Source organism: Pochonia chlamydosporia (assembly GCF_001653235.2).
Source record: "Pochonia chlamydosporia 170 chromosome Unknown PCv3seq00034, whole genome shotgun sequence".
Taxonomy (NCBI): Eukaryota; Fungi; Ascomycota; class Sordariomycetes; order Hypocreales; family Clavicipitaceae; genus Pochonia; species Pochonia chlamydosporia.
In genome coordinates, this window is record NW_019154069.1 from 8,091 (window position 1) to 20,882 (window position 12,792).

Consider the following 12,792-nt stretch of genomic DNA (forward strand, 5'->3'; position numbering starts at 1 on the left):
CCTGCATCAAGGTCGTCGGCAAAGGCCACCCTGCTGCCTTTGCCAAGCCATGATTTGAGGCATTCCGTCGCCTCAATACTTTCAATGCCCATGCGATTCCTACGGTCTGTAATAGTGATCTTTGTACCCGAAAACAGGCGTTCTGGCTCCGCCGACATTGCCGGAATGGACAATACATCTAAAGCCATAATAGATAGAGCCGGGTAAGACTTCCTCTGAGTAGGCTCAAGCCACCAGAATCGAGGATCCGTCACTTCTGGTACTATTGGAGCAAGAAGATACTTTGTGTACTCGTCCTGACCGAGGCTGCTCCCTTTCCTCTGCTGCGCCCACTTGTGAAAGGAGTTCTTGACCTCATTACCTGCTTCTGACGTCTGAGTAGGGACTGTAACTGCAGTGGATTTATATTCTTTGGTCCAGAAATCCAACATTTGTTTCCGACAAGGCTCCCGCCAGTCTGAAGGCCAATTGTTGTCAATATAGTCCCACTTCCACTGTGGAGATAATACTAGTGCTGCAATATACACCGGCGATCTGTCCGTCAAGCTGTAATACTTATCCAGCTTGGCCCAGCCGGAGTTGCAACAAGGACTCATGAACGGGTCATCCGCATATTTTTCCTTTGCAGTCTCAAACTGCTCAAGGAGGAAGTCCATTGTCGGCAATACTCTGTCAATGGTTGCATTTGCGACCTTCTGTCCCTGTTGTGGCATCATAGAAGAACAACAGGAAGTCCTGGAGCTTTTGCAATTCTTGCCAGTCCTTTTCCGACAACAGGTCGTCGCTGTTCTCTTGATACTGGTGGCAAAAGAGGTTGATCGCAGTCTTAAGCTTCGTTGCAGTACGGATCATCGCATACCAAGAGTTCCAGCGAGTAGAGTTGTCCCGTACGAGGTTGCGGCCGCCACTGAGCTCTCTGAAATTGGCCAAGCGTTGTGGGCTCCGCTGGATATATGCCACGATATTATGTAGTTTCCCAAGAGGCCCCTTGGCGTCGCCATTGCTCCATCTCGAGTTCCGTGGGCGTTGTCAAGGCGCTCGTATTATTCTCATCTGCAAGAGATTCATCGTTGGTCTGAAAGAGAAAGGACTGAGCGGCTAGGTTTATGATATGGCCGTTGCAGCGCAGGCGGTGGTGTTCCGCATTGTAGACAATCTGATACTGGTCGAAAAGTACTATTCACGGGCCACTTAGCATGGGTCACGGGCTGTGAATGCATTGTGGTCTGTAAACCCCCGCTGTACAATGCGTGAGCTGGCCATATGACGTACGTATGCGTAGAAAGAGCCTTCATCATTGTACCGTTGTTGTCTGCATTGTCCATCATGAAATAGCCCACTTTGGAGGCAATTCCATAGTCGTTGATAATTTCCATAACACAGTCTGCCATATTTGGGCCCGAGTGCTTGCCGTCGAGTTCTCTTAAACCCAGAACGGAGTATTCTAACTGGCCGGATTCGGATGTATAGTGTGCAACAATGCCAAGAAACGCAAGGGCATTAGGCGAAGTCCAGAGATCAACTGTGAAGTGTACTTTCGAGAGAGCTGACTGGATCTCGCGTTTGACTCGAAGTTTCTGGGTCTCATATATCCGCAAGGTCCAACTGCGTATAGTTGAAGGAGAGTTTGGCAGCCAGTTGTCGATCGCTGGATTCAGGAAGCAAAGTAAGGCCCTGAATTCTGCTTGCTTTGCCATACGAAAAGAGACGCTGCAGGTCGTGATCCACCGTACGTATAGTTGTTCGAGGACGGCGGGGTCTACATCGTGAGTTGCAATCGTGGATAGACAGCGGCGTTTATAATCGGTGGTTTGATGGGCCTTTTCGAAGGCGTCGACGATTGTGGCTTGCATCAATGCAGTTCGGGTTTCTTGGGTAGAAGATATATCGATATTATGCCGGTCCTTTAGATGGGTTGAAATAACAGTTGTTCCACCAGACTCGAGATACTCCTTTGCGCAGTACTTGCAGCGCCATATTGACTTCCCCTTCGCATTGAGAGTAACCTCGTTGCGGCCGACGGGTGTAATAGTGTATAGTGCCACACTTTGGAGTAGCGCCTTTTCGTAGCGGCCGAGGCGGTTGTGGAAGGAGAGGACAGTGTAGGATCATGACATGGTGAATCAAGGTTGTCTAATGGCTCGCTCCCAAGCCGCGAAAGCATATCAGAAGGTTGCGACGACATTATGTTGATACATTGTAATGGTCTTAGTGAGCATATTGACAACAGACTAAGCGAATACGAACGGATGCAGAAATAAGAAAAGGGGAGGGAAGTTTGAATGAGCCCCTGAGAATCGAGCCAATCTCGCTTGCCACAGGTTCCCTGCATGGGCTGCTTGGGAAGGGACCTTAAAGGGCAAGCTGAAAAAAGTCTTCGGGCTAACCTATAGTGCCTTGAAGACGCAGATATTTGACCTCTGTTGTGCTCGTTGAGTCATGGAAATCACTATGTTCCAGTATCAATACGGCAATATATGGTCATATCCCGGATGCCGATATCATACGGCCACCATATGAGATTATGGGATATCATACGGTCACCATATCATATCATATGGTAATATCAATATATGGTAATACGTATTGCCATATCGCAAATACTATTGGACACACTGCCTTTGGTGACAGCATTTTCAACCTTCTCAGGCACATGGCGGCAGTAAGCCCCCTGGCGGCCGCTCTAGCCATGTGCTCCTGGTACCGCAGGCCTACGTCCATAACCACTCCCAGGATTTTTGCGCTGTTTCTAGGCTTGACGTCCTTTCCTTTGATCAGAAACGGCTCGGCACTGTTTCGCGCCGTGACTCGCGTGAAGTGAATGACCATCGTCTTTTCCGCTTCAAACGTTGCACCGCTGCGCTTTTCCCACTCGAGCGCACCTTCAATAATTGACTGAATACCTGACCGGTTCGCCTCCGCGGTCGGGCCGGTCACCCAGGCCGAGTAGTCGTCAATGAAGGCAATGGATCCGCCTTCCGCCTTAATCCTTCGCTGTACTAGGTCTGCGTTGAAGAAAAGAAACAAGATTGGCGATAGTGGCGACCCCTGCGGCAGGCCGGCTTGGGGCAGTTTACGTACTTCCGATGCGTGCCCGTTCACGACTATGGAGGCCGCTCGGTCTGAGCAAAAGGCTCCAACCCACCTTATCAGCCTGTCCGGTATCCCTCGCGCTTTCATCCTAGCCAGCAGTCGCTCTTTGCACACCCCGTTGTAGGCGCCTTTGACATCGAAACTGATCAGGCTGAGTACCTTGCGAGCTCGCCATGCCTTGTAGATTTGTTCCTGCAGCAATAGGAGCGCTTGCTCCGCAGATCGTCGCTTCCTCGCTCCGAAGTGGTTTGCAGGCAGGAGCCCGTAGGTCTCTACCGCATAAGAGATGCGCTCAGCGATGACCGCTTCCATTATCTTCCCGAGCGTTGACAAAAGAGATATCGGCCGCCACGCTTTGGCGTCTGTATAATCGCCCTTGTCCGGCTTCTTGAGCGGAATGATTTTCGCCCTCCGCCATTGGCGAGGCACTGTGCCGTCCCTGAGCGACGCATCGAAGAGAGTCAGCACCCGGTACTTCACTACCGGCCAGAGCCGTCTCCACACCATCGCCGGGACGCCATCGTCTCCAGGTGCTTTCCAAGGTTTCGCTGCCATGACTTTAACTTCGATCTCTTCCAGCGTCAGGTCCGGCATAGATACCGCTCGTCGTTGCTGTCTCTCCCCTTCCTCGTCGATCCTCGCCGGCAAAGGCGGGAAGAAAGTGCTCAGCAGCTGCTCTGCTTGATCTGTCTTGCTCTCTGTCATGGATCCGTCTTCCCTCTTGAGGGGTGGCACTTTGTCGCCCATGTTGTCCTTTCCAGGTTCGAGATATTTGGCCGCCTTCCAGATGTTGACATCTTCGGCCAGGAAATCGTCCCAATGCGCCTTCTTCTGGCATCGTATGGCGTCATGGTACTCCTTTGCTGCTTCCTTGGCCCGTCGCTCCAAATCCGATCGCGCTCGGCCCGCCCGCCGTTGTGCTCTGGCCTGGTTTCGCCAGAACGTGTACAGCTGGCGCAGTCGTGTTAGGTCTCGTGTCCACCAGCGTTAGTTGGAAGCTCTGAGCTAAGAACAAGTGTGTTTCTATTCTCTATCTATGAGGAGAACACAACTACTTATAGTTGTGATATCCCCTCCATCTGCCTAATGCCATACGGCGCTACTGACTGCCTGCCTGGCAGGCAGTCTCCCAGTGGCGCTCCTGCCTACAGGCAGATATACGTGATCATGGGATTCAACTGCGTTTGGCATAGGGCGATGGCTGTGCGCGGGGCGTCAGTTCGTGGATTGCCTCCAAGACAACTCGCATCAACTGATCCGTCTGCGTCTGCACGTCGACATCCCAGGGGAGCGGCCGGAGACGGTCTTCCACTCTTGCTGCTATGAGATTCCAAGGAGCATTCTTAAATAACAACTTTTGTGTCGTGATCCTCTCGGGCATCGCAACATCAAAAGTCGTCTGGATCGCCCGGTGGTCTGACCCGTGATCTGTTGGATGGAGGCTGCATTTCACCATTTCGTCTGCCAACTCCGAAGTCGCCAGCACTAGATCTATGGTACTTTCATTGTCCGGCCCCTGCCAAGTCCTTGTGCCCCTCGGGAGCAGGCTACAAAGGGCATGTTCGTTCATTAGATCGATGATAGGCTCGGCTTCGCCTTGTCTTCTTGGCGAAACCTCGTCTCCGGTCCAGAGTAGGTCGTGGCGGTTGAAGTCCCCCGCCAGTACCACATCTGTTCGTCTGCCTCTTCTGTCACGAAATCGCTGAATCACGTCATGCAGCTTTGCTAGTGTAGGTACGAGTAGCTCCGTTTTCTTTCTTTGTACGTATACAGACACTACCAGCACATCCCTATCCGGCAGTCGGAGCACGGCCGCCGTGAGGTCTGCTGAAGGTATCGGCACCTGCTCAACCTCAATGTCGTGTCGCACCCAAAGCATGCTTCGAATCGGCCAGGGTGCATCATGCCTCTGTGTCGGTATGATCTTCGTCCAGTTGCTGTGCCCCGCAGGGCTCGTTACCACGTCGCCGTCGACTGGTTTTGCATATGGCTCGGAGACCGCTATAACCCCATAGTCTTTTAGCGCGGTGTCGTTCATCAAGCTCTGTTGTACCAGTTCTCGCTTTCGCACATTGAGTTGTAAGATGCTGAGCGTCTTACTCATCGCTGCATACGTTCCGCACGCGGCAATTTCGGCTGAACGACTCATGAGGTCCACCACACGGCACGCACTTCGGCTCTACCACCTGGCACTCCTTGTGGTGATGTCCTGGCATTGCGCACCTCCCGCAAAGTTGAGGGTTCTTGCACTGAAACGATTTGTGGCCAATCTCCTGGCAGTTGTAACATTGCACTGGTCCCTTCCGTGGTTCGAATGCGTTTGTAATCGCTGACTCGCCGGCTAGGTCAAAGTAACGACCGTCCAAAAGTCGTCTCGCATCACTTCCCTTCGTGACGTAGACCACCATCGATCCGTAGGCTTTTCCCGATTGCTTGTTGCTCAGCCATGACATTTTGGCGATGTTGACGTTGTTCTCTGTGCCGAGCGCTTCGGTCGCCCCTGGTAGGATGTTCCCTTCCGCATCCAGCACCATGGTACGGTTGGCATTGTCCACCTTGACCGGGTAGCGCTGGTCCCTCATCACTCTTGTTCCCACGATCGCCGTCTTTTGTGCGGCTTCTTTGACTTGCTTCAATTCGTTTTCATCTCTGCATATGATCTTGACCCGTTCTGCATTCCGAGCCTCCTTCATAACTGCGGCGCATTTCCAGGTCGCCTGACCATCCTTCGCCTTTATCTCACTTTCGATGGCTTGCCGGATAGCTCCCACCTGTGCACGGTCTCTGTCGCTTTCTTCAACCCGCGACGTATCTATTGTGCAATAGAACTCACTTGCCAAAGACGATGCCCTGGTATTGGCGGGCGGCGGCATTCTCACCTTGCCGGGCTGGGGCTGGGGCGACGAACGCGCGACGTCAGCGAAAGAGCTTGGTGGGGTAGCTTGTGTCCTGCCTGCGATGGCTTCAAGCAGCTCGTGTGCTCGCTTCAAGTCATGGCCCATCTGCTGCTTGGTGTCTTCGAATAGTTGAGTCAGATCTTTTATATGACTCTGCTGCGCCTCAGTTGCTTCCTTCAATTCTCGGATTGTATCTTGTTGATTACGGATGATCTCGCTCTGCTCCTTGATTGCAGTTTTGAGTCCATGGAACTCGGCGCGGAACTGGCCCAGCAGAAGCAAGGCGCTCTGGAGCGTCGCTCCTCCCTCGTCGGTGCTGTCGCTTCTGTTTCCATTTCTTATATCGGTTGCACATTCTAGTTCAATTGCTGTCGCGTCCGTCGTCGTCCTTGTTGCATATCGGCTGCTTTTGTTCGGTTCCTTCCCCTGGTCGTCAATCTTACGCTTCACGACTCGGCGTCCCGTTGGCGTCGATAAGCGACCCCGCGGCCCCGCATTGGTCCCCACACTCGCTACGGCATTCATGATGCAAGCTATCCCAGCACAACACAACTCTTTGAAATGAAGAGATATAGAGATTTCAAAATAAATTCGTCCGGCCCTCGGTGGGCGATCGTCGGATACGGTGGGCGATAGGGAGCACTGTTGCAAAACCCCCCGGTTGTTTCGTTTTAGGTTTAGGGTCTTACGTCCCTAGTCATCTGGGTACTTCGGGTCGCCATCAAACATGTACCGCGGACTAGCAGCGGGCTCGCGCGGCCTGCTGCCAGTCTAATCGATCAATTGAGGTTACTCGGTACGTCAACTGTAAAATGGCGAACCATTTGCCGCTAGACAGATGATTTTCAGCGCCATATCACGAATTCGTTTCTCAACAATTCTCAATTGATCTTTCTATATAAAGTCAATACAAGAATTTCGGTTGCTATAGTCGCGATTTGAATGCACAATAGTGAAGGACGAGCTGGCGACAACGTTCATCTCGCGATGAGGATCACGATGGGCGGACGGAGAATCACCGCACCAACCCCGCTTCTGATCAGCAGCGGACAAGCGCAGCAACCTCCTGTTTAAACCGGTCTAGCGACATCATCCACCGTAAAGGAAGGACGATGTTGTTTTGTTCTCCTTAATTAAAAAAAAAAGAAGAGATACTTTCGATGATATAGATCCTATTTTGTTAATACATGGTATCAAGATGAGAGGTTCTGGAAAACCGACTGGTGCACTGGCGTTTCAGTTGCATGCTCATATCGCATTCCATGGCAAGTGAATTGGAGGCCGCAGGCAAATAGGCTTGTAAAGCCCATACCTGAAAACTTGCCTCATGGTAGCGCACGGAAAGGCGGTTAACGCAACCAACAGCCCTTTTGTTTTTTTTTTTTTGCCTCGCTTGTTAAATACCCGTCAAGGCCCTGGGAATTCGTCGGCCCAATGGAGTCAACAATGGGAACAAAGATGCTGCCTTCGGCAACGGAGCCAATGTCGGCAGCGCTCTGGCAGCGCATCGGGCTGACCCAGCTCTCGCCCCAGACAAGCGCGACATCGCGGCTGGGGACTATCCGAATGCAGATGGATATTCGCTCGCGGCTAGACTGGCCGACGATGACGCTAGTAGTGAGAGTGCAGTGGAGGTAAGGAGTGTGTCGCAGAGGAAGGCGGCAGCGCAGAGGGCGAATGGCGCTCTCAACTCCGCTTAGGGAACGGTACACCAACTCAAGGGCTCGCTCATTTTGTGTGGTGTTAAATATGCTACCGTCGACAAAGGAGTCAGTTCATGGTGAGATTTTGTCTCACGCTGCCTCATAAGATGAAAGACTGCTCTCAAAAAGCTATCTACTGCTCTGTCTTGTTTGATTCTCCTTGGTATTGGTTCCATTTGATTGGACGGCGTATCTACTTTCCAGGCCAGGTTGTCCACGTAGTAGTGCAAATACCCACGAACTGCTTGGGCCGCCGGGCTGCGGCCGCCCTCAGCCCGGGCATCGCGCTCGGCATCATGATAGCACGCTGACTGCAAGGGGCTTGATTGGAGTTTATTAGGATGGTCTCTATTTGTACGCACCTATGGCAGGCTATAGGGGTCACTGTTGCAAAACCCCAAAAGCCCCGACGAGCGTGCCAAATTCGGTTAGCTGGCCCAATGCTTGGCCCACAGTACATTGCTCGATGTACTTCAGCGTTCGTTTCTTAGTTTTTCGGCTTTCACGAAAGGGCGTTGTCATATCAGCGGGTCCGCGGCGGACCAGCAGGGTTCTATTTCATTTTCACTCAGCGACTTGACACATGAATGTGGTGGTTTGGTTTGCGACCATAGCTAATCGCTTAAATTAATCCTCAATTCTCTCTCTTGCAATCTACATTTTCATCCACGACATCATCATTGCTTCTTTCCCCCCCCCCCCTCCGTCCTCTTCGTCCCGCTGAGTGAGCTGCTGATGGTTGAATCAGTAGTTGAATTACACCTGATGGCCTCATCATACACACAATCCAAAGCTTCACAGCCTCAGCAAGGGCCTCAGCGATGGTCTCCAGCGCTATAACCTTTCTCTCTTCGAGGCCCTTCTCTGCTACCTCGGCAAACGAAGCCAAAGCAGGAACTTGTGCTGAAGTGGCGAGAGAAGCCGCACCATTACCCCAGGCTCGTAACTGTTGTGCTGCGCGCTGTGCAACAACGCGCCAGGCGTCATCCGGATCGTCATCTGCGCCGCTGAGCCGTCGGTTCAGGTCCCAAAAAGCTCGTACAGCAGCACGAGCTCCAGGTGGAACCTAGAGAGCCTGGTTAGTAACTCAATACTCGGCAGCGCAGAGATTGCTTTACCGGCTTGCATGTGTGGCCGTTCTTTGCGCAGTCCCAGCATGCAGCACCAGTATCTATCCCATACATGTCAGCGTAGCAGGTGTGACCTGATTCAACCAAGCGTACTATCCTGAGAGGCACATTCATGGCCAGGCGCTTTGGTGGCGCGGGTGACGCAGGGGCGGCATGGGAAGTCACGAACTGCGCCGCGGGGAGGGGCCTTCTTCGTCTGTTTCTTCTGTTTTGGGGGGAAAATTAGCAGTCGTCGCTTCGCACGAGGGCCTCCTGGATCGTACAGTGATTTTGGATGGGGATTCGCGGACGTCGGGTTGGGATAATCTTTTCCTTTTGATTGTGATGTTCCTGCTGCGAGAGCCTCCCTCTGTCGTACTAGCGGTTGCTGCTTCGCTTACGTCGACGGAATCTGTTGTGGGCATGACTCTGCTGTTGATAACTAGACTTTTGACGGCTATGATGGTACGAAAGGGAAGGTGGAAACTAGATTGGAAAGGATCTAGGTTCTACTAAATATTCGGGTGATGAACAGCGTGGATTCTGTTTATGGTCCGGGCGAAGTTCCGCAAATAGCCTTGGAACTGATCCGCAGCGGATCAGTTGCATCACCGAAGCGGGGTAGTGCGGTGAGCATTTTGTAATGAGACGGCCATCATCAGTCCCCCTTTTCCTACCGGCATCAAAAGAGCTTGTGCGTTCTCGAGTGATGGCGCGCCCACCCAATGCGATCGATCAACACCGTGAATACGTCACCCATCTTTACCTCAACGGGGTCTCGCGGAGCAGGATCAAGCACAAGCTTCGAAGACACCATCATGTCACTGCCAATCTCAGCACAATTTCTCGCCGAATCGCAAGCTGGGATCTCCCGCGTCAGCAAACCCGCACCAAAGAAACCCCAGAACTGATCGAGACCACCCGCGACCTGATATTTCGCGTTGGGCTTACCGAGAAACAAACACTGAGCGTTTTACAGAGGCAGGGTTGGCCGATCACGAAACGAGGTCTGAAGCGCATCAGGCTGCACCCGGACCGCCGCTGGGTACGCAGAATCAATAGCGATGAAGAGCGCCTTGCGCTACTGGAAAAGACAGAGCAGGTCATTATCGAAATGACACGACGTTCTAATGCCATTTCCGGATATGGAAAAAGTCTCCTTCAGCCTTATCTTCGTCAACAAAAGCAGCTCTGGGTGCCTAGAGACCCTCTCTTTGCGATGTACAAAGTTATGTTCCCGAATGAGATCGAGATGCGGAAAAGAATGTTCCGCAGAAAGAAGGGACAGTTTCTTGTGCCGGGACCGAATTACCAGTGGTGTATTGACGGCCATGACAAGCTCAAAGCGTATGGTTTCGAGATCTATGCCGCGATCGATGCTTACTCCCGCAACATTATCTGGTTCTATGTCGGCCACTCCGCAACGACCGCCTTGAGCGTTTTAAAACAATATTTGGCCGCCTGTGGCGCCTACGGGATTCGGCCATGGTATCTGCAGGCAGATAGAGGCAGCGAAACGCCACTGGTCGCAGCGGCCCATTGGAACTTTGCTTTGGCGGCAGATGGACGAGTGGAGTGGAATGGGCGGGTCCTTCAGCAAGGAAAGCGCCTAAAGGATTCTTACAAGGCTGCACCAAGCACCAAGAACGTGAAAATAGAGAAATGGTGGGAGAGTATGCTGCACATCTCCTCCCGGCAGTGGGTTGACTACTTTGGGGAGCTCGCCAGAGACGGTGACTTCGATGGCGATATGTTGGAGGATCAGATTGCCATCTACGCAGTATATGAAGATATATTACGCCAAGAACTGTTCGACTTTGTGGAGGCGTGGAATCTTCATCGAATCCGCCTTCAGAAGAATCGTCCCCACGTGGTTCACGGCCAGCCCTGGATGAACTACCATTACCCAGATCCCGACAAGGCGTGCAACTGGGGTATCCCCATTGACCACTCAGTTCTGGCTGAATTAGAGCGGCCATTGGCTGACATCGATGTTAATACTTGCTTAGAGCCAGAGACAAAAGATTGGTGCCACCAAGTCCTTGTCGAAATGGGCTACAACCACGTTGCCCTTGGAACTCACCATGAGCCTGACAAATTGCGGCCGTTCAAGCGTTTCTACCTAGGCCTTCGAGACAGGATCATTCAACACATCGAGAGTGGCCGGCAGCCTCTATTGGCATATCGCAAGGCGCCAACAGGTGGCATCGCTGAATATGTGAGCCTCACCGTTTCCGTGCGAGTTGGCGAATCTGATTACATATAGGAAGCATTATACGAGCAAGCAAATCAGGCCTTCCACTATGAGCTTGGTGATACGGAACCAACAGAACAGCCACTTGTTGAACTAGGATATGAGGATGAAGAAGGGAACGACATAGAAGGAATCAGTGATGACGAGGATGGCGAGATTTCTGATGAGGAACCCGAGTAGTCAATCCTTCCTGTTATGTCGGACAGCAAATGTTACAGGAATCTTAGTCCCTTTGAAGCGTGTGGAATGTGCTGGTGGAAGTACTCCTGCAATATCGGTGGTAGAGGGTGGGGCTTGATCGCTCCCAAAGTTTTGAGCAACGGACTCTCGGCTTACCTGTTATTCTTGTCAGCACTAGACTGTGTAATGGGGTGATTTGGTCTCTTACAAACTCCGGGCCCAAAACTTCTTCACCGTCTTCTTCGTCCACTTCATTTTCGTCGTCTACCATGCCTTCACGCCCCTTATCGCCAGGGATGCTGCGAAACACTAGATCATGAAGAGGATCTTCCACTTCGCTGAGGTCTACCACATCTTCACGGACAACGATTTCGTCAAAAACATCTTCACGCTCATCGTCTGTTGGGCTCTGGCTGGAGGGGGCCGGAACAGGTTCTTCTTGCTTCAACTAGACGGGTATCTCTTGCTTGGCCTGATCCATGTTCCTAGCGCCATCCTCTTCCGTCATCTGTCTTTCCTTTTTGACGCGCTTCTTGTGTCCGGTGGCAGGGCTCGTATCCTCTTGCTTGATCTTCCGTTTCTTTTCTTCTTTGACCGGCGTCGAATATTCATCTGGCCTCAGCGGTGTGACTGGCTCCTGTTTATCAACAACAAACGTGGATGTCAGAACCACCAATACCTTCAATTGCCCTGCCTGGTTGTTTCCAAAGTGCCCGGATGCGAGCATGCTTGACGGCGTAGCGTACTTATCGGTATTGGAGACGGTAACGATCTTCTTGCAAGAGAAACTAGAAGCGTACGATAAGCTCCAGAGAACTCTGTTAGTGAGATCGATCGCAGGCGGGAGCGGACGGAGATGGTCGAACAAAATTGCGGTGAACGAAGGCCACGTCAGTAAATCTGCCGAGGAAAACTTGATCACGGTATCCTTCAGAGGCAACACGGTCTCTGGGATCTCGACTGCAAGCCCATTGAAGTATCTTATCTCCAAACTCACTAGCAGGAGACTTATATGGACCCATTGATAGCCAGTTCGCTGCCTCATAGGTTTTCTAGTGCTTCCTTTAGAACTTTGAATAGCTCGGCTGGCCGCGGATGCGACAGACATAAAATGGGGATTGCTTGACGACTGAGAGGGAGCTATAACTGCCCGCGTGTTCACCGTATCAGCTGAGAAAATCTTGTTGGGGAGGAGTTGAGCGGCGCGTCTGATGCTCATCGATGACACTGGTTTTGGTCCGTCACGCAGCAGCAGACTTGCTGGGCTGACTGGCCGTGGCGGAGAGTCCTCGACTTCTACCACCTCATCATATGGGCCAGGAAGTGCTGGAGTTTTAGACCTGGCTCGTTGCTGGGTCCGAAAGGGGTTGGCCAAGCCGCAACGGCCACAATAGTTGGCGCTTATATATATGGTGGTGAAGAGGTCATAGTGCTTCTTTCCGTCTTGGATGCAATAGATATGCCCGGAGGGGATCTTTGAGGGATCCATTTGGCTTGACGAGAGATGAGAGCAAGTTGAAGGAGACGAGGAGAGGAATCCTGTTTCAGACCGAGCT

General features: G+C 52.1%; 3 protein-coding genes across 3 annotated transcripts; 1 reads left to right on the forward strand and 2 right to left on the reverse strand.

Moving 5' to 3' along the window:
- Positions 1-2,553: 2,553 nt before the first annotated feature.
- VFPPC_18637 (reverse transcriptase) lies at positions 2,554-4,186 on the reverse strand (the record flags this gene model as incomplete). The annotated part of the gene is made up of 2 exons (XM_022430220.1): positions 2,554-4,064; positions 4,177-4,186. 2 exons carry the CDS (start codon positions 4,184-4,186, stop codon positions 2,554-2,556), a joined length of 1,521 nt encoding a protein of 506 aa, XP_022284784.1.
- Positions 4,187-5,189: 1,003 nt separating this feature from the next.
- On the reverse strand, positions 5,190-6,515 carry VFPPC_18638 (reverse transcriptase; the record flags this gene model as incomplete). Its single annotated transcript, XM_018289722.2, has 1 exon — positions 5,190-6,515. One exon carries the CDS (start codon positions 6,513-6,515, stop codon positions 5,190-5,192), a length of 1,326 nt encoding a protein of 441 aa, XP_018135644.2.
- A 2,996-nt stretch (positions 6,516-9,511) lies between these two features.
- VFPPC_18639 (hypothetical protein) lies at positions 9,512-11,236 on the forward strand (the record flags this gene model as incomplete). Its single annotated transcript, XM_018290421.2, has 2 exons — positions 9,512-11,020; positions 11,069-11,236. The coding sequence occupies 2 exons, from the start codon at positions 9,512-9,514 to the stop codon at positions 11,234-11,236; spliced, it is 1,677 nt and encodes a 558-aa protein (XP_018135624.2).
- Positions 11,237-12,792: the final 1,556 nt, after the last annotated feature.